This window comes from Ranitomeya imitator, chromosome 2 (assembly GCF_032444005.1).
Source record: "Ranitomeya imitator isolate aRanImi1 chromosome 2, aRanImi1.pri, whole genome shotgun sequence".
Taxonomy (NCBI): domain Eukaryota; kingdom Metazoa; phylum Chordata; class Amphibia; order Anura; family Dendrobatidae; genus Ranitomeya; species Ranitomeya imitator.
The window spans coordinates 295032953-295060463 of record NC_091283.1 but is presented as its reverse complement, the minus strand read 5'-3'; the positions used below and the strand labels follow the sequence as shown (position 1 = coordinate 295060463).

Genomic DNA, 27511 nt, shown 5'->3' with positions numbered 1-27511 from the left:
AACATGGCCGTTCCATCGCCATCCTGCAGCCATGCCACTTCATGGCCTGGCTAAGGCCGGACCATCGCCAGATGTCCCAGCGTTACTTTGTCTGTCTGGACTTCTGTTCGTACTCACATGCTTTATTTCACTGACTATCCATCTGCTGTCCTGCTGCGAAATCTCCGAATAAACTTCAGTCTCAGCTTGATAAGAGAATTGTCTACATATTTTTCCCAGCTCTCCCAGCTCTCAGTAAGGACTTTCTTACAGGGGGTTGTATTAGTTTGAATGAAAAAAAATTGAATCCTTGGAAGGAGATGATGACTTTATTGTATTTTATGTATAACAAAAACATATAAGGATATTATGGAACATTGAAAATATCTAAATATCTTTGTTCTACTGATGTCTCTTCGTAAAAACGTAATTGTGTAATGTTCTTAATAAAAATGATCTAATAAAAAAGGGTGTCTTATAGTCCAAGAAATATGGTAAGTTTTACAGTAATTTCCCTTTCTCATTCAATTATACGTCTGTCTTATGTTTTTGTACGATTTTTCAATAACGTATATAGTTTGAATTATTTTTGATGGTTAAGAACATGAAAAAAGATTCTCCCCTGTGTGAATTCGTTGGTGTTTAACAAGATGTGATTTCTGGTTAAAACATTTCCCACATTCTGAACATGAAAAAGGCTGCTCCCCTGTGTGAGTTCTTTGGTGTATAACAAGCTGTGATTTCTGGTTAAAACATTTCCCACATTCTGAACATGAAAAAGGCTTCTCTCCTGTGTGAATTCTCTGATGCTTACGCAAATCTGATGTATGGTTAAAACATTTCCCACATTCTGAACAGAAAAAAGGCTGCTCTCCTGTGTGAGTTCTTTGGTGTATAACAAGCTGTGATTTCTGGTTAAAACATTTCCCACATTCTGAACATGAAAAACGCTTCTCCCCTGTGTGAGTGCTCTGGTGCTTACGCAAATCTGATGTATGGTTAAAACATTTCCCACATTCTGAACAGGAAAAAGGCTTCTCCCCTGTGTGAGTTCTTTGGTGTATAACAAGATGTGGTTTATGGTTAAAACATTTCCCACATTCTGAACAGGAAAAAGGCTTTTCCCCTGTGTGAGTTCTTTGGTGTCTAATCAGATGTGATTTCTGGTTAAAACATTTCCCACATTCTGAACAGGGAAAAGGCTTCTCCCCTGTGTGAGTTCTCTGGTGCTTACGCAAATCTGATTTATGGTTAAAACATTTCTCACATTCTGAACACGAAAAAGGCATCTCCCCTGTGTGAATTCTCCGATGCCTAAGCAAATCCGATTTATGTTTAAAACATTTCCCACATTCTGAACAGGAAAAAGGCTTCTCCCCTGAGTGAGTTATTTGGTGTGTAACAAAATGTGATTTATAATTAAAACATTTCCCACATTCTGAACAGGAAAAAGGCTTCTCCCCTGTGTGAGTTCTCTGGTGCTTAAGCAAATCTGATTTCTGGTTAAAACATTTCCCACACTTGGAACAAGAAAATCTGTTCTCTGCTGTGTGAATTGTTTTATGTTTAAGAAAATACTTTTCAAGGGGAAAGTTATTTCCATATCCTGGAGGTGAAAACGGCTTCTTTGATTTAGGAGCAGTTCGTTTTTTAATGCTCATTTTGTGACTTTGATTTTCCTTAGTCGTCGGTAATGAATCAGAAGTCAGGACCTGTTTCAAAGGGTCAGATGGCAGATCTTTGCTGTGAAGGGATGATGGTATATCTGGCGTAATGACGTTCACATCAATTGTATCCTGTGTGATCTCAAGATCATCTGATTTAAAAGCTGAAGATGTCAGCTGCCCCTCTGATCTCCTGGTACAGTCATCTGCTAAGAATAAAACCAATTATTTTTCCATGAAATATCCTCAAAATAAGTATTTTTAAACATTTTTACTTAATTCCTCCACCTCCCCACCCCCCGCTGAGCAGACTCCTCTGAGGCTGTAGAAGAATGGGAGACCACAGCAGAGATGGTTCGAGATTCCCCCTGTGTAGAGGCGAGGATCTCGACACCTAACATTTGTCACACAAAATACATAATAAGTAACATTTTCTACATTACATCAGCACAATTTTAGAACCAAATTTTTTTTTTCGTTATGATATTATAAGGGTTAAAAGTTGACCAGCGATTTCTCATTTTTTACGACACCATTTTTTTTTAAAGGACCACATTACGTTTGAAGTCACTTTGAGGGGTCTATATGATAGAAAATACCCAGAAAATACCCAAAAGTGACATCATTCTAAAAACTGCACCCCTCAAGGTGCTCAAAACCACCCAAGAAGTTTATTAACCCTTCAGGTGCTTTACAGGAATTTTTGGCAATGTTTAAAAAAGAATAAAATAAAAAAAAGGAAAATTTAAATTTTTTTTTTTCTTCACAAAAAAAAAAAAAAAATTGTAATTCAGATCCAATTTGTTTTATTTTACCAAGGGTAACAGGAGAAATTGAACCCTAAAAGTTGTTGAACAATTTGTCCCGAGTACGCAGATGCTCCATATGTGGGGGTAAACCACTGTTTGGGCACATGGCAGAGCTCGGAAGGGAAGGAGCGAAGTTTTACTTTTCAATGCAAAATTGGCTGGAATTTAAATCAGACGCCATGTCGTGTTTGGAGAGCCCCTGACGTGCCTAAACAATGGAAACCCCCCACAAGTGACACCATTTCGGAACGCAGACCCCCTAAGGAACTTATCTAGATGTGTGGTGAGCACTTTGAACCCCCAAGTGATTCACAGAAGTTTAGAATGTAGAGCCGTAAAAATAAAAAATCATTTTTTTTTTCACAAAAATGATCTTTTCACCCCAATTTTTTATTTTCCCAAGGGTAACAGGAGAAATTGGACACCAAACGTTCTTGTGCAATTTTTCCTGAGTACGCCGATACTCCATATGTGGGGGTAAACCACTGTTTGGGTGCATGGCAAAGCTCGGAAGGGAAGGAGTGGCATTTGACTTTTCAATGCAAAATTGGCTGGAATTGAGATCGGACGCCATATCGCGTTTGGAGAGCCCCTGATGTGCCTAAACAGTGGAAAACCCCCAATTCTAACTCCAACACACCCCTAACCCTAATCCCAACCCTAATCATAACCACACCCCTAACCCTAATCACAACAATAAACCTAATCCCAGCTGTAAACTGTAAATGTAATCCAAACCTTAAGCCCCAACCCTAACTTTAGCCTTAACCCTAATCCTAACTCTAATGGGAAAATGGAAATAAACACATTTTTTTATTAAAAATAGTTTTTGCATCACCATATTTTGAGAGCTATAATTTTTTCCATATTTTGGCCCACAGAGTCATATGAGGTCTTGTTTTTTGTGGGACAATTTGACGTTTTTATTGGTACCATTTTCAGGCACATGATCTCTTTTTGTTACGTTTTTTGGAGGCAGAATGAACAAAAACCAGCAATTCAGGAATTTCTTTTGGGTGGGGCATTTATATCGTTCCGCGTGTGGTAAAATTGATAAGGCAGTTTTATTCTTCGGGTCAGTACGATTACAGCGATCCGTCATTAATATCTTTTTTATGGTGCCTTTATACAGTAAAAACTATTTTATATAAAAAACTAGTTGGTGACCCAATTCTAACGCATCGGGTATTCTAGAGTATGTATGTATGTATGTATGTATGTATGTAGCAGCCACACAGTATACAGCACAGGCCATGTAGTATATAGGAGCCATGTAATATATAGCAAATACTACGTGGCCTGCGCTATATACTATGTGGCTGCTATATACATACATACAATTGTGACGCCCAAGAGACCGGGGTACCCAGCACCGGACCAATGGGGTCTGTCTCTTGAGGGGGGTGTCACGGGTGGCTTGACCCGGTGCTGTGGCCTCAGGCAATGCACAGTGTAAAGGGTATCGTGAGGGAACAGGCACTTACTTGATCAGCAGCAGGTTCTCCCAGCGGTGATGATCCCAATCCTGGATAGATGGCTATTGTCCAAATGAAAGACTGAGGCACTGAAACGTTTAACCAGTTTACTTTAACAAAAAAGGATTTACAACCAGTCCTGTCACCGGAGTCTGTATGGGAACTCTGAGTTACTGTGACCCTGCCGGGGTCTTCGCCTCTTATTGTACGCAATATCTGTGTGGCCCTGCTGCTGTATGTGAACTGGCTGCCGGCCCAATCTGTCCCCTCCGGGTCCTGGTTCGACGGGCAACCCGAGTCCTTTTATCGGCTTACCCCCTCCAGGAGTACCGCTGAACTCTGTGTCTGTTGCTGCGTCCGACCCTAGTGAAGCTGATATCACCTCACGTTTTTCCGGTTGCTGTATTATATGTAATGAATACAGCCACGGATCCGGTATCCGTCTTTGCGCCTGTTCTGGGTAGTGATTAATGCTACCCGGTTCTCACAATGTCCTTTTTCTCTATCCCTCTTCTCCTCAGGCCGGTGATTTAGGCCTGGTAACAGTCACAGGGCTGTTAGAGATTCAACTGTATGACCTCTCACTTTCAGCTCCTTAGCCCAACTGCCATTTCTTCTCTCAGACCAGAATGGATCAAGGGTAGTCTCTGGAGCTCCCCCTTCTGGCCGGAGGTGGTAGTGCAGTCTTGCTATTTTAGTATTTGTACTTACTGTCAGTAACTATTTTTGTGGCAAATACCCCTAGGGGTGCCACATTCCCCCTTAGTTAAGAACAGTACTCCGGGACTGTGGGACAATAACATTTTGAAATAACAATTAATATGTACAGAGTCTTAAAAATGAAAAGTTACAAAAACCACTCAAGGAAACAAAAATAGAGTTCTGTAAAAAGTCACTTCAAATAGCGTCCATTAATACAGTTCTATCCTTGAAGGTATTAGGAAAGGCACTGTACTTAGTGTCCAGGAATTTAGTTCCATTTTTCCAACGGAGTTATCAATATAAAGTCTAAAGAAAGTTCAAAAAGAGCAAAAAGCAAAGTTCAAAAAGCAGTCTTTACGGAGCTTTGATTTAGTGCCTCCGGGCTGATAAAAAGTTCAAGAATATGCAATAAGTTCATACAGACAAGTCTCTGTAGGCACTGGGCTTAAACGTTGCAGACTGATAACAATGACTATACTACATTTTCTGTTTAACTATATACGGCATAACATATATACAATTCACATTATGAGCTTTATAGTTGGTAATCTGCATACCTGGCCGGTAATTGACCCTGGGTACTACGCTGTGATCTACGTAATAGCGGTGTCTCTTCATGTGGTGTACTACTGTCTACTGCGGATGTAGTATCTGCCCGCTCTGCTAAAGATAATTCCACGACTATGGAGTTGGCAAGTCCACCGTGAATGGGATTACTCTGACCAGGAATCTGTTCTTCCTGGCCTGGAACCTCCTGTAGTACGGGGTCAGCCTCTTCCTGTCTTGGGACTTCTGGTATTGGGTTCGGTGTTGGGTAAAAGGCCACCATGGGAACCACTACTGCACCATGGTATGTTAGTAGAGTTTTGGGAAAGTCTCCTATACAGGTGTGATACACTTCCTCTTCTTTTTCCTTTACTGGTTGAACCTGTATGGGTTGAATAACTTCTGGTTCTGGCTGGACAACGTCTGGCTCTTTCAATGCTTCCGGACATAATTTAAGATTGTCTCTTGACACTAGTACAGATGTTAAGCCTCCGTTTTTGCTAATGAGACACATTTTAGGATTATCCACTCTTGTTGGTAAAACTGTGTAGGGTACAGCTTCCCACTGATTGTCCAGTTTATTGGTTCGACGATTTCTCTTGAGCACTTGGTCACCCGGTCTTAATGGGGTCGCTAGAGCATTCTGGTTGAAAGTTCGCTCTTGTCTTTCTCTAGTTTGCTGAAGGCTTCTTTCCACACTCTCTTGCACTTGGCGATACTGCTTTTGCCGTATGATATCCCAATTGGAGTCTTGAACTTCTGCGTCTGGTTTCAGAATTCCCATTTCTAGATCGATTGGTAATTGGCCGGGTCTTGCACGCATAAGGTAAGCTGGGGTGCAGTTGGTGGAGCTCACCGGGACATGATTATACAGATCCACCAAGTCAGGCAATTTCTCTGGCTATTGATTCCTTTCTGTCTCAGGTAAAGTCTTTAGTAGGTCTATTACAATATGGTTCATCTTCTCGCATAAGCCGTTTGTTTGTGGATGATAGGCCGTCGTCCGGATCTTTTTGCAACCATAGATATTACAGAATTCTCTGAAGATCTCTGATTCAAAGGCTGTACCTTGGTCGGTGAGAACCAGTTCCGGATATCCATGGGGTCTACAAAAGTACGTTTGGAACGCTTTGGCTGCTGTTTTTGCTGTCAGATCTTTTACGGGTACTACTACCAAGAAGCGTGAATAATGGTCCACAATGGTCAAGGCATAGACATAGCCGGACCGGCTTGGTGTCAACTTCACATGGTCCATGGCTACAAGTTCAAGTGGTTGTTTGGTGATTATGGGCTGCAGTGGTGCTCTTTGGTTCTTTTGATCATTTCTTCTGAGGTTGCACGGGCCACAATTTCTGCACCACTGTTCGATTGATTTTCTCATCCCGACCCAATAAAATCTTTCTCTTAGAAGTACTTCTAACTTTTTCCAACCGAAGTGACCAGCACCATTATGGTAAGCTTCGAGGACCATCTTCACATCTTGTTTAGGCACAATAATCTGCCAAACCAATTCATGTGTTTTCGGATTGGTGTATCTTCTACAGAGCTTCCCTTGATACAGGAACATTTTGCCTCTCTCTTTCCAGAGTTGATGCGTCTCTTCTGGGGCATCCTCATCGGGATATGCACTTTGCTCAGTCAACAGTTCTTTCACCAACTTCACAGCCGGATTGCTGTCTTGGGTGTCAGCCCATCTATGGTGTGCTAACGGATTAAAATTCACCTCTTGTTGTTTCTGATAGGTACTTGACTGATGATGTTTTGCCTTGGGACGATGGAAGGCTGGTAGTTCAATTTCTTCAAGCTCCCCCGTTTCCTCTTCTACATCTCTCAAGTGTGGCATCCGGGATAGGGCATCGGCATTTCCATTCTTGCGACCTGCTCGATACTTGATTATGAAGTTGTAATTAGATAACCGGGCTATCCATCGCTGTTCTAACGCACCTAATTTGGCTGTGTCCAGGTGGGTCAACGGATTGTTGTCAGTATAGACAATAAATTCTGCAGCGGCCAGATAGTGTTTGAAACGCTCCGTCACAGCCCAAACTACTGCCAGTAGTTCCAATTTGAAGGAGCTGTAATTTTCTGAATTTCTTTCAGTAGGCCGGAGCTTTCTACTTGCAAAGGCGATGACTTTCTCCCGACCTTCTTGCTTTTGTGACAGCACCGCTCCTAGTCCCACATTACTGGCATCGGTGTAGAGGATGAAAGGTTTATGGTAATCTGGGTATGCCAGAACCTCTTCTCCGGTTAGTGCCTTCTTTAGTTGTTCAAAGGAGTCTTCCCTTTCGTCGTTCCACTGAAAAGGAGGGTTTCGGTTTGAAGGTTTCTTCGTCTGCCCTACCAAGGTGTCTTGCAAGGGTGCTGCCAACTTGGTAAATCCTTTTATAAATCTGCGATAGTAACCCACCAATCCCAGGAATTGTCTCACTTCTTTTGCGCTGGTAGGTCTTGGCCAATCCCTTATGGCGCTTATTTTCTCGGGATCTGGTGCTACTCCCTCCGAACTCACGATGTGTCCCAGGTACTGTACCTTTGGCTTGAGAAGGTGACATTTGGATGGCTTGACTTTCATGCCATACCTGGATAAGGCTTCGAACACTTCTGCCAGGTCTATTAAGTGTTGTTCGTAAGTCTTTGAGTAGACGATCACATCATCTAGGTACAGGAGGACGGTCTCGAAGTTCTTGTGTCCGAGGCAGCATTCCATCAGCCGCTGGAAGGTACCGGATGCGTTGCAGAGTCCGAACGGCATGCGATTAAATTCACATAGACCCATTGGTGTGGTGAATGCCGTCTTTTCCTTATCTCTCTCAGCCACAGGGACTTGCCAATACCCGTTTGTTAAGTCTAAGGTGGAAAAATAATTAGCAGATTTCAAAGCAGTTAAGGACTCTTCTATCCTAGGCAAGGGGTAGGCGTCTTTATGGGTGATGTTATTAATCTTCCGGTAGTCTACGCACATTCTCATGGTTCCGTCCTTTTTTTTGACAATCACTAGAGGGGCCGCCCAGGGGCTACAGCTGTCTCTTATTACCCCGGCCTGTTTCATTTCCCTCAGCATATCTTTTGCACATTGATAGTGAGCGGGCGGTATGGGTCTATATCTTTCTTTTATTGGGGGATGGTCACCTGTGGGGATTGTGTGTTCTACCCCTTCTATCCGTCCGAAGTCCAATGGGTGTTTACTGAAGACTTGTTCATATTCCGTCACTAGCCTATACACCCCTTGTTTTTGATGGGTAGGTGTTGAATTTATGCCCACGTGTAGCTGTTGGCACCAATCCTCCATTTCTCCATCTGAGCCATTGCCTTCCACCTGACAGGTTGGTTCTAAGGGCTCAATGGTTGTGATGGCATTGTTGTCAACAGTATATAGCTTTGCCATTGTAGCATACCTTGGCAAAGTGACCTCTTCCTCTCCACAGTTCAAAAGTCGTACCGGCACTCGTCCCCGGTGTACCTCGACTATCCCTCGTGCTGTGAGTATAGTGGGCCTGCTGTCGGTGTACACTGGTTCTATTAAGGCTTGATAATCTCGTCCCTTAGTACCAATGGCTGCTCTACACCATACCAGCATTTCTGTTTTTGGTGGGATTACAATAGACGTTGGATCACTTACCCTCACACTGCCGATTTCTCCACCTGCAACTTCTACCTGTTGCCTTAACATCAATACTTTTATTTCCCTCCGGAGAACTCTCTGCTGGCAGGATTGGGCAGTTTCAGCAATTTGCTGTAAGACAGAAATGACTTCGGAAAAGCAGTTCTCTAACACATTCATTCCTATCAATACAGTTGGTTCACAGTTCCGCCGGTCAACATCAACAACAATTATACCCTGTTTCTTCAGTTCTACTTTACCAATCTTTATGGTCATCTCCCTGAATCCTAGTTTCGGTACCAACTTACCATTACTGGCCCATATATCTAGTTCAACATCAGAGGGCCCTTTATCAATATCTGCATCAGCCCAGTACCTCTTATAAAGGATATACGGTATAGATGAAATCTGGGAACCTGTGTCCAGCAAAGCGTTGAGGGGAATTCCGTCCAGCACGATCGGGATAATGGGTCGTCCTCCGATGTACCTGTCGTGTCAGGGTGTTGGGCCTTGAAAGTTCATTCCTGCGAAGCGGCCCGCATTCCCAGGGGATTCCCGTTTAAATCACAATCTCGTGCAAAGTGGCCTGGCTGCTGGCAACGGCGGCAAATGGGCTGTCCATCCGGTTGGTAGCGGTCGCAGGGTCGTCCTCTCCATGTCGGGTATCTCCGGGGTCTCATCCATGGAACATCCTCTCTACAGTTTGCCAACTCCATCTTGTGTCCTCTCATCTCCTGCATGGTTTTAGCCATTGAAGCAACAACATCAGCTAAAGAGTCAAGCTTTTGTTGAAGAGCCTCATTAGTACTGGGCCCCAGGGGCTTAGCAATGGCCCCAGACATAGCTGATGTCACTGGCACTCCCTGTTGTTGAGGTGCCTCTGCCATGGGTTGCGCAGGATCCTGATCCCGAGGTGCCTCTGCCAGCTGGAGACGTATAGCGCTCTCCTTTAATTGGGCAAATGTCAATTCAGGGTTCTTAAAAACAAGCATGCTCACATGCCCCCGGTGAGAAGGGGTGTAGAGTCCCTCAATAAATTGATCTCCTAGCAGTTTATCCGCTCCGGTGTTAAAAATGGGTTCAACCAGTGTAAGTGATTTAAGGGCTTCCTGCAGGTTTAAGGCAAAGTCTCTCACGCCCTCATTAGCTTTTTGTTTGCAATTAAAGAATCGTATTTTAGCTTTGCTGCTGGCCGTGGTTTCAAATGTAGCTTTTAATCCAGCAAATATGCGTTCAACAGTGCCTTTTAGATCAGCTGCCCATGCTGTGACTTCTCGCTTAGCATGGCCACTTAACTGCATCATCAGGAGACTAACACGCTGAACTTCACCCACAGGGAACATGTCAAAATGGGCCAGCATCTTTTCTCTGAAATCGTCAAGGGTATTAGGCTCACCTTCATACATTGGAAGCCATGGGCCACCCGGGGTATATGGCATCAGCACCGGCATGATGGGCGCCACTCCTTGCACCGCTGCGCTGCCGGACTCTCTATTGACACTCTGTCTTTCAGCTGCATTAGCGTTGCCGGGTGCTGCGGCGTCTCCGTGCTGCGACATACTGTGCCCCCTTAGTTAATCCGGACCCTTCCGGTCCTCCGCTTCCGTCGGGATAGTGTAGATTCGTTCCGCTGTGCAGCAGGATCGATTTTCCCCTTGCTCTGATGTCAGAGCGCTCAGCTTGGTGCCGCCCACAATGACACGCCCCCTGCTGCTCCCACCCACCGCGCTCTGTAATGGCGGATTCTGAAGTTTTTCAGTTAGACTGGGGCTCAGGTGATGGCGTAGCTCAATTAACAGTCTCGTGCCTAACGGTTATGAAGTGATTACCTCAGGGGATGGCGGCCATCTTTACTCCATTATAACCAATGGGGAAAAGTCACTTTCAATAGTTTTCAATGGGGAATGGATTTTTCTTTAATAAAGTCAATTTTCAAGATTTTTCATCCCAGTTTTCACAGTTTTGGGCTCCAATCACGGCACACAATACCCGGTATACGGGCTGGCTAGATCCTGTTCGTGACGCCAATTGTGACGCCCAAGAGACCGGGGTACCCAGCACCGGACCAATGGGGTCTGTCTCTTGAGGGGGGTGTCACGGGTGGCTTGACCCGGTGCTGTGGCCTCAGGCAATGCACAGTGTAAAGGGTATCGTGAGGGAACAGGCACTTACTTGATCAGCAGCAGGTTCTCCCAGCGGTGATGATCCCAATCCTGGATAGATGGCTATTGTCCAAATGAAAGACTGAGGCACTGAAACGTTTAACCAGTTTACTTTAACAAAAAAGGATTTACAACCAGTCCTGTCACCGGAGTCTGTATGGGAACTCTGAGTTACTGTGACCCTGCCGGGGTCTTCGCCTCTTATTGTACGCAATATCTGTGTGGCCCTGCTGCTGTATGTGAACTGGCTGCCGGCCCAATCTGTCCCCTCCGGGTCCTGGTTCGACGGGCAACCCGAGTCCTTTTATCGGCTTACCCCCTCCAGGAGTACCGCTGAACTCTGTGTCTGTTGCTGCGTCCGACCCTAGTGAAGCTGATATCACCTCACGTTTTTCCGGTTGCTGTATTATATGTAATGAATACAGCCACGGATCCGGTATCCGTCTTTGCGCCTGTTCTGGGTAGTGATTAATGCTACCCGGTTCTCACAATGTCCTTTTTCTCTATCCCTCTTCTCCTCAGGCCGGTGATTTAGGCCTGGTAACAGTCACAGGGCTGTTAGAGATTCAACTGTATGACCTCTCACTTTCAGCTCCTTAGCCCAACTGCCATTTCTTCTCTCAGACCAGAATGGATCAAGGGGAGTCTCTGGAGCTCCCCCTTCTGGCCGGAGGTGGTAGTGCAGTCTTGCTATTTTAGTATTTGTACTTACTGTCAGTAACTATTTTTGTGGCAAATACCCCTAGGGGTGCCACACATACATATTGTAGAATACCCGATGCGTTAATACAGGCCACGCAGTATATAACAGTGGCCATGCAGTATATAACACAGCCCAAACAGTATATAACACAGCCCACGCAATATATAGCAACCACGCAGTATATAACACAGGCGAGGTAGTATATAACACAGGCCACGCAGTATATAACACAGGGCACATAGTATATAGCACAGCACACGCAGTATATCACACAGCCCACGCAGTATATAACACTGCCCATGTAGTATATAGCAGCCACGCGGTATATAACACTGTCCACACAGTATTTAGCAGTGTGGGCACCATATCCCTGTTAAAAAAAATTATTAAAATAAAAAATAGTTATATACCCACCCCCTGGGATCCAGCGAAGCTCTGGCGATGCGGAGCGGCTGCCGCCATCTTCCGTTCCCAGGATGCATTGCGAAATTACCCAGATGACTTAGCGGTCTCGCGAGACCGCTAAGTCTTCTGGGTAATTTCGCAATGCATCTCTGGGAACGGCAGATAGCAGACGGCGCGAGCGCAATGTCGGACGACAGAAGGTGAGATTAGCAGTTTTTTGTTTTTTTTTACTATTTTTAACATTACATCTTTTTACTATTGATGCTGCATAGGCAGCATCAACAGTAAAAAGTTGGAGACACAGGGTTAATAGCAGCGGTAACGGAGTGCGGTACCTGTGGCCCGTTACCGCTGGCATTAACCCTGTGTGAGCGGTGACTGGAGAGGATTATGGAGCGGGCGCTGGGCACTGACTGCAGGGGAGTAGGGGAGGGACTAATCGGACTGTGCCCGTCGCTGATTGGTCGCAGCAGCCATGACAGGCAGCTGGCGAGACCAATCAGCGACGCGGGATTTCCGTGATGGAAGTTGCCGACAGAAAGACGGAAGTACCCCTTAGACAATATATATATATATATATATATATATATATATATATATATATATATATATATATATATATATATATATATATATATATATATATATATATATATATATAAAAATAATTGTTTTTGCATCACTTTATTCTGAGAGCTATAACTATTTTTTAGCTGATGGCGCTGTATGGCGGCTCATTTTTTGCAGGACAAGATGACTTTTTCAGCGGTACCGTGTTTATTTATATCTGTCTTTTTGAGCACGTGTTATTCCACTTTTCATCGGCGGTATGATGATAAAGCATTGTTTTTTTGCTTCGTTTTATATTTATTTTTGACGGTGTTCACTGAAGGGGTTAACTAGTGGGGCAGTTTTATAGGTCGGGTCGTTACAGTCGGGGATTACCAAATATCTGTACTTTTATTGTTTTTTTTATTTACATAAAGAAATGTATTTATTGGAACAATATCTATTTATTTTTTTCTTTATTTAGGAATTTAAAAAATATATATTTTTATACAGTATACATTTTTTTTTCTTTTTTTTTTACTTTGTCCCAGGGTGGGACATCACTTGCACAGCAATATGTCAGATCAGTGATCTGACAGGCAGTGCAGGAGGCTTCTCAGCACCTGCTCTCAGCAGGCACTGAGAAGCCACCTCCCTGCAGGACCCAGAAGGACCTCGTGGCCATCTTGTATCCGGGGACCTGCAGGGAGGAGACCCCCGGAACAACGTGATCACATCGCATTGTTCTGAGGGTCTCAGGGAAGCACGCAGAGAGCACCCTCCCTGCGCGATGCTTCCTTATGGCACCGCTACGCTGCAATCTTGCTTGATCGCAGTGTTCCGGGGTTAATGTGCCGAGAGCAGTCCGTGACCACTCCTGTCACATAGTGCCAGATGCCAGCTGTGATAATCAGCTGACACTCGGCTGTGCTCCCCCCGTGAAATACTATCCCGTCGATGGTCATGCGGGCCCAGGTCACCTCGACAAGATAGTACGTCTGATGTCAGAAAGGGGTTAAACTCATTAAAAACAGGGATTTTTGTTCAGTCACTGTAAAATCCTTTTCTCCGAGCCACTCATTGGGGACACAGGACCATGGATGTTATGCTGCTACCACTCGGAGGCGGACACAAAGACACAAAATAATTAGCTCCTCCTCTGCAGTATACACCACACCCACTGGCTCCAGCCGAACCAGTTGTGTGACAAAGCAGTAGGAAAACAAGAATATATGAGAGTATACCAACTTCAAACTAAAAAGCATACTCATCTGTTAGGCCACAGGGTGGGTGCTGTGTCCCTCAATGAGTGGCTCGGAGAAAAGGATTTTACAGTGAGTACTCAAAAATCCCTGTTTCTCCTTCACCTCATTGGGGGACACAGGACCATGGGACATCCTAAAGCAGTCCCTGGGTGGGTAAACCGACAGGATAGACCAAACCTCACTCAGCAGCCGCCAAAGAGACGCTTTACCACTGTCTGCAAGATTCGTCTTCCAAGGCTCTCATCTGCTGAGGCCTGAGTGTGCACGTTGTAGTGCTTCGAGAAGGTGTGCAGACTGAACTAAGTCGCAGCCTTGCAAACCTATTCTGCCGACGTCTGGTGAGAAATGGCCCAGGAGGCCACCACAGAACGAGTGGAGTGTGCCTTAATCCCGCTGGAATAGGCCTGTTTCTGACAAAGTAAGACTCTTGAATAGCCAAGTGGATCCACCTGGTTATTGGGAACTTAGAGGCGGCGAGTCCCTTCCTGTGCCCCTCAGGAAGGACGAATAAGGCATCAATCTTATGGAAGGACACCGTCCATGAGACGTACTTTCTGAGATCCAGAATGTGAAGAGCCTTCTCAAAACGGTATATTTGCGTCAGGCAAAACGAGGGCAGAACAATGTACTTGTTAAGGTGAAAGGAAGAGACCACCTTGGGCAAGAAAGACAGAGATGGCCTGAGAACTACCTTGTCCAGGTGAAAAATTAGAAAAGGAGCTCGACAGGATAGGGCAGCTAACTCCAAAACCCGCCTGATTGACGTCACCGCAACAAGAAAAGCAACCTTCCATGAAAGGTGGGTGACAGACACATCCTGCAGCGGTTCAAAGAGAGACCTCTTTAGAACATCCAGAACCAGGTTAAGGTCCCAGTGATCCAAAGGTATTCTATAGGGGTGCACCAAATGTGAGATCACCTGAATGAAAGTCTTCACCTGCAGTTTGGAATCGATCCTGCCCTGGAACAAAACAGATAAGGCAGAAATATAACCTTCGAGGGAACTAAGCACCAGGCCCGATTCCAGACCAGCCTGAAGAAATTCCAGAATGGTCGGAATGGAGAAAGCGAGAGGAAAATGACCGCGGTCCCTGCACTATGCGAAAAATGATTTCCAGGTACGGTGATAAATGCGCATGGATGTAGGTTTCCGAGCGCTAATCAAGGTGGAAACCACTTTTTGGGATAACCCAGCATGGGTTAGGACCCAAGATTCAACGGCCATGCCGTTAAACACAGGGCCCCCGAGTTCTGGTGGCAAATCGGGCCCTGGGAGAGTAAATCTGATTGATCCAGAAGACACCAAGGAACGTCGATGACGAGCTGCACCAACTCCGCGTACCACGCCTGATGCAGCCAGGCCGGAGAGACAAGGATCACTGGAATTCCTTCCGCCTTTAACTTCCTGATGACTCTCAGGAGCAAAGGAAGTGGTGGGGGTGGAAACACGTAAGGAAGAGGGAACTGATGCCACGGAAGGACCAGTCCATCCACCCCAATGGCCTCTGGATCCTGGGACCGAGCTATGAATGCGGGCACCTTGGCGTTTAGTCTTGATGCCATCAGATCGACGTCCGAAGTCCCCCAGCGATGACAAACCTGCTGGAAGACCTCCGGATGCAGTGACCACTCCCCCGAAGCGAGACCCTGGTGGCTGTGGAAGTCTGCCGCCCAGTTTTCCACACCCGGGATGTGAACTGCTGAGATGACGGAATTTTTCCTCTCAGCCCAATGGAGAATGTGCTTCACCTTGCACATTACTGCACTGCTGCTGGTGCCCTCCTGATGGTTGATATATGCCACAGCTGTGGCGTTGTCCGATTGTATGTGGATGGGGTGACCCACTAGGAGGTGATGGAACCATCGCAGGATGAACCGAATCGCCCAGAATCTGAAACCAGGGATTCAAGCTTGAGGAGGCTAATTTGCATATTCCAGGTGCCTTCTGGGAAAAGCGAAGAGTCTCCCTAAGCTAGAAGATCGTTGGGTACAGCCGGGACCAGCTGCTTGGAAAGAATCACCAAACCAGGGATTCAAGCTTGAGGAGGCTAATTTGCATATTCCAGGTGCCTTCTGGGAAAAGCGAAGAGTCTCCCTAAGCTAGAAGATCGTTGGGTACAGCCGGGACCAGCTGCTTGGAAAGAATCACCAAACCAGGGATTCAAGCTTGAGGAGGCTAATTTGCATATTCCAGGTGCCTTCTGGGAAAAGCGAAGAGTCTCCCTAAGCTAGAAGATCGTTGGGTACAGCCGGGACCAGCTGCTTGGAAAGAATCACCAAACCAGGGATTCAAGCTTGAGGAGGCTAATTTGCATATTCCAGGTGCCTTCTGGGAAAAGCGAAGAGTCTCCCTAAGCTAGAAGATCGTTGGGTACAGCCGGGACCAGCTGCTTGGAAAGAATCACCAAACCAGGGATTCAAGCTTGAGGAGGCTAATTTGCATATTCCAGGTGCCTTCTGGGAAAAGCGAAGAGTCTCCCTAAGCTAGAAGATCGTTGGGTACAGCCGGGACCAGCTGCTTGGAAAGAATCACCAAACCAGGGATTCAAGCTTGAGGAGGCTAATTTGCATATTCCAGGTGCCTTCTGGGAAAAGCGAAGAGTCTCCCTAAGCTAGAAGATCGTTGGGTACAGCCGGGACCAGCTGCTTGGAAAGAATCACCAAACCAGGGATTCAAGCTTGAGGAGGCTAATTTGCATATTCCAGGTGCCTTCTGGGAAAAGCGAAGAGTCTCCCTAAGCTAGAAGATCGTTGGGTACAGCCGGGACCAGCTGCTTGGAAAGAATCACCAAACCAGGGATTCAAGCTTGAGGAGGCTAATTTGCATATTCCAGGTGCCTTCTGGGAAAAGCGAAGAGTCTCCCCAAGCTAGAAGATCGTTGGGTACAGCCGGGACCAGCTGCTTGGAAAGAATCACCAAACCAGGGATTCAAGCTTGAGGAGGCTAATTTGCATATTCCAGGTGCCTTCTGGGAAAAGCGAAGAGTCTCCCTAAGCTAGAAGATCGTTGGGTACAGCCGGGACCAGCTGCTTGGAAAGAATCACCAAACCAGGGATTCAAGCTTGAGGAGGCTAATTTGCATATTCCAGGTGCCTTCTGGGAAAAGCGAAGAGTCTCCCTAAGCTAGAAGATCGTTGGGTACAGCCGGGACCAGCTGCTTGGAAAGAATCACCAAACCAGGGATTCAAGCTTGAGGAGGCTAATTTGCATATTCCAGGTGCCTTCTGGGAAAAGCGAAGAGTCTCCCTAAGCTAGAAGATCGTTGGGTACAGCCGGGACCAGCTGCTTGGAAAGAATCACCAAACCAGGGATTCAAGCTTGAGGAGGCTAATTTGCATATTCCAGGTGCCTTCTGGGAAAAGCGAAGAGTCTCCCTAAGCTAGAAGATCGTTGGGTACAGCCGGGACCAGCTGCTTGGAAAGAATCACCAAACCAGGGATTCAAGCTTGAGGAGGCTAATTTGCATATTCCAGGTGCCTTCTGGGAAAAGCGAAGAGTCTCCCTAAGCTAGAAGATCGTTGGGTACAGCCGGGACCAGCTGCTTGGAAAGAATCACCAAACCAGGGATTCAAGCTTGAGGAGGCTAATTTGCATATTCCAGGTGCCTTCTGGGAAAAGCGAAGAGTCTCCCCAAGCTAGAAGATCGTTGGGTACAGCCGGGACCAGCTGCTTGGAAAGAATCACCAAACCAGGGATTCAAGCTTGAGGAGGCTAATTTGCATATTCCAGGTGCCTTCTGGGAAAAGCGAAGAGTCTCCCCAAGCTAGAAGATCGTTGGGTACAGCCGGGACCAGCTGCTTGGAAAGAATCACCAAACCAGGGATTCAAGCTTGAGGAGGCTAATTTGCATATTCCAGGTGCCTTCTGGGAAAAGCGAAGAGTCTCCCCAAGCTAGAAGATCGTTGGGTACAGCCGGGACCAGCTGCTTGGAAAGAATCACCAAACCAGGGATTCAAGCTTGAGGAGGCTAATTTGCATATTCCAGGTGCCTTCTGGGAAAAGCGAAGAGTCTCCCCAAGCTAGAAGATCGTTGGGTACAGCCGGGACCAGCTGCTTGGAAAGAATCACCAAACCAGGGATTCAAGCTTGAGGAGGCTAATTTGCATATTCCAGGTGCCTTCTGGGAAAAGCGAAGAGTCTCCCCAAGCTAGAAGATCGTTGGGTACAGCCGGGACCAGCTGCTTGGAAAGAATCACCAAACCAGGGATTCAAGCTTGAGGAGGCTAATTTGCATATTCCAGGTGCCTTCTGGGAAAAGCGAAGAGTCTCCCCAAGCTAGAAGATCGTTGGGTACAGCCGGGACCAGCTGCTTGGAAAGAATCACCAAACCAGGGATTCAAGCTTGAGGAGGCTAATTTGCATATTCCAGGTGCCTTCTGGGAAAAGCGAAGAGTCTCCCCAAGCTAGAAGATCGTTGGGTACAGCCGGGACCAGCTGCTTGGAAAGAATCACCAAACCAGGGATTCAAGCTTGAGGAGGCTAATTTGCATATTCCAGGTGCCTTCTGGGAAAAGCGAAGAGTCTCCCCAAGCTAGAAGATCGTTGGGTACAGCCGGGACCAGCTGCTTGGAAAGAATCACCAAACCAGGGATTCAAGCTTGAGGAGGCTAATTTGCATATTCCAGGTGCCTTCTGGGAAAAGCGAAGAGTCTCCCCAAGCTAGAAGATCGTTGGGTACAGCCGGGACCAGCTGCTTGGAAAGAATCACCAAACCAGGGATTCAAGCTTGAGGAGGCTAATTTGCATATTCCAGGTGCCTTCTGGGAAAAGCGAAGAGTCTCCCCAAGCTAGAAGATCGTTGGGTACAGCCGGGACCAGCTGCTTGGAAAGAATCACCAAACCAGGGATTCAAGCTTGAGGAGGCTAATTTGCATATTCCAGGTGCCTTCTGGGAAAAGCGAAGAGTCTCCCCAAGCTAGAAGATCGTTGGGTACAGCCGGGACCAGCTGCTTGGAAAGAATCACCAAACCAGGGATTCAAGCTTGAGGAGGCTAATTTGCATATTCCAGGTGCCTTCTGGGAAAAGCGAAGAGTCTCCCCAAGCTAGAAGATCGTTGGGTACAGCCGGGACCAGCTGCTTGGAAAGAATCACCAAACCAGGGATTCAAGCTTGAGGAGGCTAATTTGCATATTCCAGGTGCCTTCTGGGAAAAGCGAAGAGTCTCCCCAAGCTAGAAGATCGTTGGGTACAGCCGGGACCAGCTGCTTGGAAAGAATCACCAAACCAGGGATTCAAGCTTGAGGAGGCTAATTTGCATATTCCAGGTGCCTTCTGGGAAAAGCGAAGAGTCTCCCCAAGCTAGAAGATCGTTGGGTACAGCCGGGACCAGCTGCTTGGAAAGAATCACCAAACCAGGGATTCAAGCTTGAGGAGGCTAATTTGCATATTCCAGGTGCCTTCTGGGAAAAGCGAAGAGTCTCCCCAAGCTAGAAGATCGTTGGGTACAGCCGGGACCAGCTGCTTGGAAAGAATCACCAAACCAGGGATTCAAGCTTGAGGAGGCTAATTTGCATATTCCAGGTGCCTTCTGGGAAAAGCGAAGAGTCTCCCCAAGCTAGAAGATCGTTGGGTACAGCCGGGACCAGCTGCTTGGAAAGAATCACCAAACCAGGGATTCAAGCTTGAGGAGGCTAATTTGCATATTCCAGGTGCCTTCTGGGAAAAGCGAAGAGTCTCCCCAAGCTAGAAGATCGTTGGGTACAGCCGGGACCAGCTGCTTGGAAAGAATCACCAAACCAGGGATTCAAGCTTGAGGAGGCTAATTTGCATATTCCAGGTGCCTTCTGGGAAAAGCGAAGAGTCTCCCCAAGCTAGAAGATCGTTGGGTACAGCCGGGACCAGCTGCTTGGAAAGAATCACCAAACCAGGGATTCAAGCTTGAGGAGGCTAATTTGCATATTCCAGGTGCCTTCTGGGAAAAGCGAAGAGTCTCCCCAAGCTAGAAGATCGTTGGGTACAGCCGGGACCAGCTGCTTGGAAAGAATCACCAAACCAGGGATTCAAGCTTGAGGAGGCTAATTTGCATATTCCAGGTGCCTTCTGGGAAAAGCGAAGAGTCTCCCCAAGCTAGAAGATCGTTGGGTACAGCCGGGACCAGCTGCTTGGAAAGAATCACCAAACCAGGGATTCAAGCTTGAGGAGGCTAATTTGCATATTCCAGGTGCCTTCTGGGAAAAGCGAAGAGTCTCCCCAAGCTAGAAGATCGTTGGGTACAGCCGGGACCAGCTGCTTGGAAAGAATCACCAAACCAGGGATTCAAGCTTGAGGAGGCTAATTTGCATATTCCAGGTGCCTTCTGGGAAAAGCGAAGAGTCTCCCCAAGCTAGAAGATCGTTGGGTACAGCCGGGACCAGCTGCTTGGAAAGAATCACCAAACCAGGGATTCAAGCTTGAGGAGGCTAATTTGCATATTCCAGGTGCCTTCTGGGAAAAGCGAAGAGTCTCCCCAAGCTAGAAGATCGTTGGGTACAGCCGGGACCAGCTGCTTGGAAAGAATCACCAAACCAGGGATTCAAGCTTGAGGAGGCTAATTTGCATATTCCAGGTGCCTTCTGGGAAAAGCGAAGAGTCTCCCCAAGCTAGAAGATCGTTGGGTACAGCCGGGACCAGCTGCTTGGAAAGAATCACCAAACCAGGGATTCAAGCTTGAGGAGGCTAATTTGCATATTCCAGGTGCCTTCTGGGAAAAGCGAAGAGTCTCCCCAAGCTAGAAGATCGTTGGGTACAGCCGGGACCAGCTGCTTGGAAAGAATCACCAAACCAGGGATTCAAGCTTGAGGAGGCTAATTTGCATATTCCAGGTGCCTTCTGGGAAAAGCGAAGAGTCTCCCCAAGCTAGAAGATCGTTGGGTACAGCCGGGACCAGCTGCTTGGAAAGAATCACCAAACCAGGGATTCAAGCTTGAGGAGGCTAATTTGCATATTCCAGGTGCCTTCTGGGAAAAGCGAAGAGTCTCCCCAAGCTAGAAGATCGTTGGGTACAGCCGGGACCAGCTGCTTGGAAAGAATCACCAAACCAGGGATTCAAGCTTGAGGAGGCTAATTTGCATATTCCAGGTGCCTTCTGGGAAAAGCGAAGAGTCTCCCCAAGCTAGAAGATCGTTGGGTACAGCCGGGACCAGCTGCTTGGAAAGAATCACCAAACCAGGGATTCAAGCTTGAGGAGGCTAATTTGCATATTCCAGGTGCCTTCTGGGAAAAGCGAAGAGTCTCCCCAAGCTAGAAGATCGTTGGGTACAGCCGGGACCAGCTGCTTGGAAAGAATCACCAAACCAGGGATTCAAGCTTGAGGAGGCTAATTTGCATATTCCAGGTGCCTTCTGGGAAAAGCGAAGAGTCTCCCCAAGCTAGAAGATCGTTGGGTACAGCCGGGACCAGCTGCTTGGAAAGAATCACCAAACCAGGGATTCAAGCTTGAGGAGGCTAATTTGCATATTCCAGGTGCCTTCTGGGAAAAGCGAAGAGTCTCCCCAAGCTAGAAGATCGTTGGGTACAGCCGGGACCAGCTGCTTGGAAAGAATCACCAAACCAGGGATTCAAGCTTGAGGAGGCTAATTTGCATATTCCAGGTGCCTTCTGGGAAAAGCGAAGAGTCTCCCCAAGCTAGAAGATCGTTGGGTACAGCCGGGACCAGCTGCTTGGAAAGAATCACCAAACCAGGGATTCAAGCTTGAGGAGGCTAATTTGCATATTCCAGGTGCCTTCTGGGAAAAGCGAAGAGTCTCCCCAAGCTAGAAGATCGTTGGGTACAGCCGGGACCAGCTGCTTGGAAAGAATCACCAAACCAGGGATTCAAGCTTGAGGAGGCTAATTTGCATATTCCAGGTGCCTTCTGGGAAAAGCGAAGAGTCTCCCCAAGCTAGAAGATCGTTGGGTACAGCCGGGACCAGCTGCTTGGAAAGAATCACCAAACCAGGGATTCAAGCTTGAGGAGGCTAATTTGCATATTCCAGGTGCCTTCTGGGAAAAGCGAAGAGTCTCCCCAAGCTAGAAGATCGTTGGGTACAGCCGGGACCAGCTGCTTGGAAAGAATCACCAAACCAGGGATTCAAGCTTGAGGAGGCTAATTTGCATATTCCAGGTGCCTTCTGGGAAAAGCGAAGAGTCTCCCCAAGCTAGAAGATCGTTGGGTACAGCCGGGACCAGCTGCTTGGAAAGAATCACCAAACCAGGGATTCAAGCTTGAGGAGGCTAATTTGCATATTCCAGGTGCCTTCTGGGAAAAGCGAAGAGTCTCCCCAAGCTAGAAGATCGTTGGGTACAGCCGGGACCAGCTGCTTGGAAAGAATCATCAAACCAGGGATTCAAGCTTGAGGAGGCTAATTTGCATATTCCAGGTGCCTTCTGGGAAAAGCGAAGAGTCTCCCCAAGCTAGAAGATCGTTGGGTACAGCCGGGACCAGCTGCTTGGAAAGAATCACCAAACCAGGGATTCAAGCTTGAGGAGGCTAATTTGCATATTCCAGGTGCCTTCTGGGAAAAGCGAAGAGTCTCCCCAAGCTAGAAGATCGTTGGGTACAGCCGGGACCAGCTGCTTGGAAAGAATCACCAAACCAGGGATTCAAGCTTGAGGAGGCTAATTTGCATATTCCAGGTGCCTTCTGGGAAAAGCGAAGAGTCTCCCCAAGCTAGAAGATCGTTGGGTACAGCCGGGACCAGCTGCTTGGAAAGAATCACCAAACCAGGGATTCAAGCTTGAGGAGGCTAATTTGCATATTCCAGGTGCCTTCTGGGAAAAGCGAAGAGTCTCCCTAAGCTAGAAGATCGTTGGGTACAGCCGGGACCAGCTGCTTGGAAAGAATCACCAAACCAGGGATTCAAGCTTGAGGAGGCTAATTTGCATATTCCAGGTGCCTTCTGGGAAAAGCGAAGAGTCTCCCTAAGCTAGAAGATCGTTGGGTACAGCCGGGACCAGCTGCTTGGAAAGAATCACCAAACCAGGGATTCAAGCTTGAGGAGGCTAATTTGCATATTCCAGGTGCCTTCTGGGAAAAGCGAAGAGTCTCCCTAAGCTAGAAGATCGTTGGGTACAGCCGGGACCAGCTGCTTGGAAAGAATCACCAAACCAGGGATTCAAGCTTGAGGAGGCTAATTTGCATATTCCAGGTGCCTTCTGGGAAAAGCGAAGAGTCTCCCTAAGCTAGAAGATCGTTGGGTACAGCCGGGACCAGCTGCTTGGAAAGAATCACCAAACCAGGGATTCAAGCTTGAGGAGGCTAATTTGCATATTCCAGGTGCCTTCTGGGAAAAGCGAAGAGTCTCCCTAAGCTAGAAGATCGTTGGGTACAGCCGGGACCAGCTGCTTGGAAAGAATCACCAAACCAGGGATTCAAGCTTGAGGAGGCTAGTTTGCATATTCCAGGTGCCTTCTGGGAAAAGCGAAGAGTCTCCCTAAGCTAGAAGATCGTTGGGTACAGCCGGGACCAGCTGCTTGGAAAGAATCACCAAACCAGGGATTCAAGCTTGAGGAGGCTAATTTGCATATTCCAGGTGCCTTCTGGGAAAAGCGAAGAGTCTCCCTAAGCTAGAAGATCGTTGGGTACAGCCGGGACCAGCTGCTTGGAAAGAATCACCAAACCAGGGATTCAAGCTTGAGGAGGCTAATTTGCATATTCCAGGTGCCTTCTGGGAAAAGCGAAGAGTCTCCCTAAGCTAGAAGATCGTTGGGTACAGCCGGGACCAGCTGCTTGGAAAGAATCACCAAACCAGGGATTCAAGCTTGAGGAGGCTAATTTGCATATTCCAGGTGCCTTCTGGGAAAAGCGAAGAGTCTCCCTAAGCTAGAAGATCGTTGGGTACAGCCGGGACCAGCTGCTTGGAAAGAATCACCAAACCAGGGATTCAAGCTTGAGGAGGCTAATTTGCATATTCCAGGTGCCTTCTGGGAAAAGCGAAGAGTCTCCCTAAGCTAGAAGATCGTTGGGTACAGCCGGGACCAGCTGCTTGGAAAGAATCACCAAACCAGGGATTCAAGCTTGAGGAGGCTAATTTGCATATTCCAGGTGCCTTCTGGGAAAAGCGAAGAGTCTCCCTAAGCTAGAAGATCGTTGGGTACAGCCGGGACCAGCTGCTTGGAAAGAATCACCAAACCAGGGATTCAAGCTTGAGGAGGCTAATTTGCATATTCCAGGTGCCTTCTGGGAAAAGCGAAGAGTCTCCCCAAGCTAGAAGATCGTTGGGTACAGCCGGGACCAGCTGCTTGGAAAGAATCACCAAACCAGGGATTCAAGCTTGAGGAGGCTAATTTGCATATTCCAGGTGCCTTCTGGGAAAAGCGAAGTCTCCCCAAGCTAGAAGATCGTTGGGTACAGCCGGGACCAGCTGCTTGGAAAGAATCACCAAACCAGGGATTCAAGCTTGAGGAGGCTAATTTGCATATTCCAGGTGCCTTCTGGGAAAAGCGAAGAGTCTCCCCAAGCTAGAAGATCGTTGGGTACAGCCGGGACCAGCTGCTTGGAAAGAATCACCAAACCAGGGATTCAAGCTTGAGGAGGCCAATTTGCATATTCCAGGTGCCTTCTGGGAAAAGCGAAGAGTCTCCCCAAGCTAGAAGATCGTTGGGTACAGCCGGGACCAGCTGCTTGGAAAGAATCACCAAACCAGGGATTCAAGCTTGAGGAGGCTAATTTGCATATTCCAGGTGCCTTCTGGGAAAAGCGAAGAGTCTCCCCAAGCTAGAAGATCGTTGGGTACAGCCGGGACCAGCTGCTTGGAAAGAATCACCAAACCAGGGATTCAAGCTTGAGGAGGCTAATTTGCATATTCCAGGTGCCTTCTGGGAAAAGCGAAGAGTCTCCCCAAGCTAGAAGATCGTTGGGTACAGCCGGGACCAGCTGCTTGGAAAGAATCACCAAACCAGGGATTCAAGCTTGAGGAGGCTAATTTGCATATTCCAGGTGCCTTCTGGGAAAAGCGAAGAGTCTCCCCAAGCTAGAAGATCGTTGGGTACAGCCGGGACCAGCTGCTTGGAAAGAATCACCAAACCAGGGATTCAAGCTTGAGGAGGCTAATTTGCATATTCCAGGTGCCTTCTGGGAAAAGCGAAGAGTCTCCCCAAGCTAGAAGATCGTTGGGTACAGCCGGGACCAGCTGCTTGGAAAGAATCACCAAACCAGGGATTCAAGCTTGAGGAGGCTAATTTGCATATTCCAGGTGCCTTCTGGGAAAAGCGAAGAGTCTCCCCAAGCTAGAAGATCGTTGGGTACAGCCGGGACCAGCTGCTTGGAAAGAATCACCAAACCAGGGATTCAAGCTTGAGGAGGCTAATTTGCATATTCCAGGTGCCTTCTGGGAAAAGCGAAGAGTCTCCCCAAGCTAGAAGATCGTTGGGTACAGCCGGGACCAGCTGCTTGGAAAGAATCACCAAACCAGGGATTCAAGCTTGAGGAGGCTAATTTGCATATTCCAGGTGCCTTCTGGGAAAAGCGAAGAGTCTCCCCAAGCTAGAAGATCGTTGGGTACAGCCGGGACCAGCTGCTTGGAAAGAATCACCAAACCAGGGATTCAAGCTTGAGGAGGCTAATTTGCATATTCCAGGTGCCTTCTGGGAAAAGCGAAGAGTCTCCCCAAGCTAGAAGATCGTTGGGTACAGCCGGGACCAGCTGCTTGGAAAGAATCACCAAACCAGGGATTCAAGCTTGAGGAGGCTAATTTGCATATTCCAGGTGCCTTCTGGGAAAAGCGAAGAGTCTCCCCAAGCTAGAAGATCGTTGGGTACAGCCGGGACCAGCTGCTTGGAAAGAATCACCAAACCAGGGATTCAAGCTTGAGGAGGCTAATTTGCATAATCCAGGTGCCTTCTGGGAAAAGCGAAGAGTCTCCCCAAGCTAGAAGATCGTTGGGTACAGCCGGGACCAGCTGCTTGGAAAGAATCACCAAACCAGGGATTCAAGCTTGAGGAGGCTAATTTGCATATTCCAGGTGCCTTCTGGGAAAAGCGAAGAGTCTCCCCAAGCTAGAAGATCGTTGGGTACAGCCGGGACCAGCTGCTTGGAAAGAATCATCAAACCAGGGATTCAAGCTTGAGGAGGCTAATTTGCATATTCCAGGTGCCTTCTGGGAAAAGCGAAGAGTCTCCCCAAGCTAGAAGATCGTTGGGTACAGCCGGGACCAGCTGCTTGGAAAGAATCACCAAACCAGGGATTCAAGCTTGAGGAGGCTAATTTGCATATTCCAGGTGCCTTCTGGGAAAAGCGAACAGTCTCCCCAAGCTAGAAGATCGTTGGGTACAGCCGGGACCAGCTGCTTGGAAAGAATCACCAAACCAGGGATTCAAGCTTGAGGAGGCTAATTTGCATATTCCAGGTGCCTTCTGGGAAAAGCGAAGAGTCTCCCCAAGCTAGAAGATCGTTGGGTACAGCCGGGACCAGCTGCTTGGAAAGAATCACCAAACCAGGGATTCAAGCTTGAGGAGGCTAATTTGCATATTCCAGGTGCCTTCTGGGAAAAGCGAAGAGTCTCCCTAAGCTAGAAGATCGTTGGGTACAGCCGGGACCAGCTGCTTGGAAAGAATCACCAAACCAGGGATTCAAGCTTGAGGAGGCTAATTTGCATATTCCAGGTGCCTTCTGGGAAAAGCGAAGAGTCTCCCTAAGCTAGAAGATCGTTGGGTACAGCCGGGACCAGCTGCTTGGAAAGAATCACCAAACCAGGGATTCAAGCTTGAGGAGGCTAATTTGCATATTCCAGGTGCCTTCTGGGAAAAGCGAAGAGTCTCCCTAAGCTAGAAGATCGTTGGGTACAGCCGGGACCAGCTGCTTGGAAAGAATCACCAAACCAGGGATTCAAGCTTGAGGAGGCTAATTTGCATATTCCAGGTGCCTTCTGGGAAAAGCGAAGAGTCTCCCTAAGCTAGAAGATCGTTGGGTACAGCCGGGACCAGCTGCTTGGAAAGAATCACCAAACCAGGGATTCAAGCTTGAGGAGGCTAATTTGCATATTCCAGGTGCCTTCTGGGAAAAGCGAAGAGTCTCCCTAAGCTAGAAGATCGTTGGGTACAGCCGGGACCAGCTGCTTGGAAAGAATCACCAAACCAGGGATTCAAGCTTGAGGAGGCTAATTTGCATATTCCAGGTGCCTTCTGGGAAAAGCGAAGAGTCTCCCCAAGCTAGAAGATCGTTGGGTACAGCCGGGACCAGCTGCTTGGAAAGAATCACCAAACCAGGGATTCAAGCTTGAGGAGGCTAATTTGCATATTCCAGGTGCCTTCTGGGAAAAGCGAAGAGTCTCCCCAAGCTAGAAGATCGTTGGGTACAGCCGGGACCAGCTGCTTGGAAAGAATCACCAAACCAGGGATTCAAGCTTGAGGAGGCTAATTTGCATATTCCAGGTGCCTTCTGGGAAAAGCGAAGAGTCTCCCTAAGCTAGAAGATCGTTGGGTACAGCCGGGACCAGCTGCTTGGAAAGAATCACCAAACCAGGGATTCAAGCTTGAGGAGGCTAATTTGCATATTCCAGGTGCCTTCTGGGAAAAGCGAAGAGTCTCCCTAAGCTAGAAGATCGTTGGGTACAGCCGGGACCAGCTGCTTGGAAAGAATCACCAAACCAGGGATTCAAGCTTGAGGAGGCTAATTTGCATATTCCAGGTGCCTTCTGGGAAAAGCGAAGAGTCTCCCTAAGCTAGAAGATCGTTGGGTACAGCCGGGACCA

The 27511-nt window shown here is 47.5% G+C and overlaps 1 protein-coding gene across 1 annotated transcript in view; it reads right to left on the bottom strand.

Annotated features, from left to right (window-relative positions):
* Positions 1 to 287: 287 nt before the first annotated feature.
* Positions 288 to 27511, bottom strand: part of LOC138663297 (oocyte zinc finger protein XlCOF22-like) — a 62924-nt gene continuing 35700 nt past the window's right edge. Inside the window, exon 7 of the mRNA XM_069749478.1 lies at positions 288 to 1849. Coding sequence (XP_069605579.1) covers positions 576 to 1849 — 1274 coding nt within the window. The 3' untranslated portion in view covers positions 288 to 575. The remainder of the gene's footprint in view (positions 1850 to 27511) is intronic.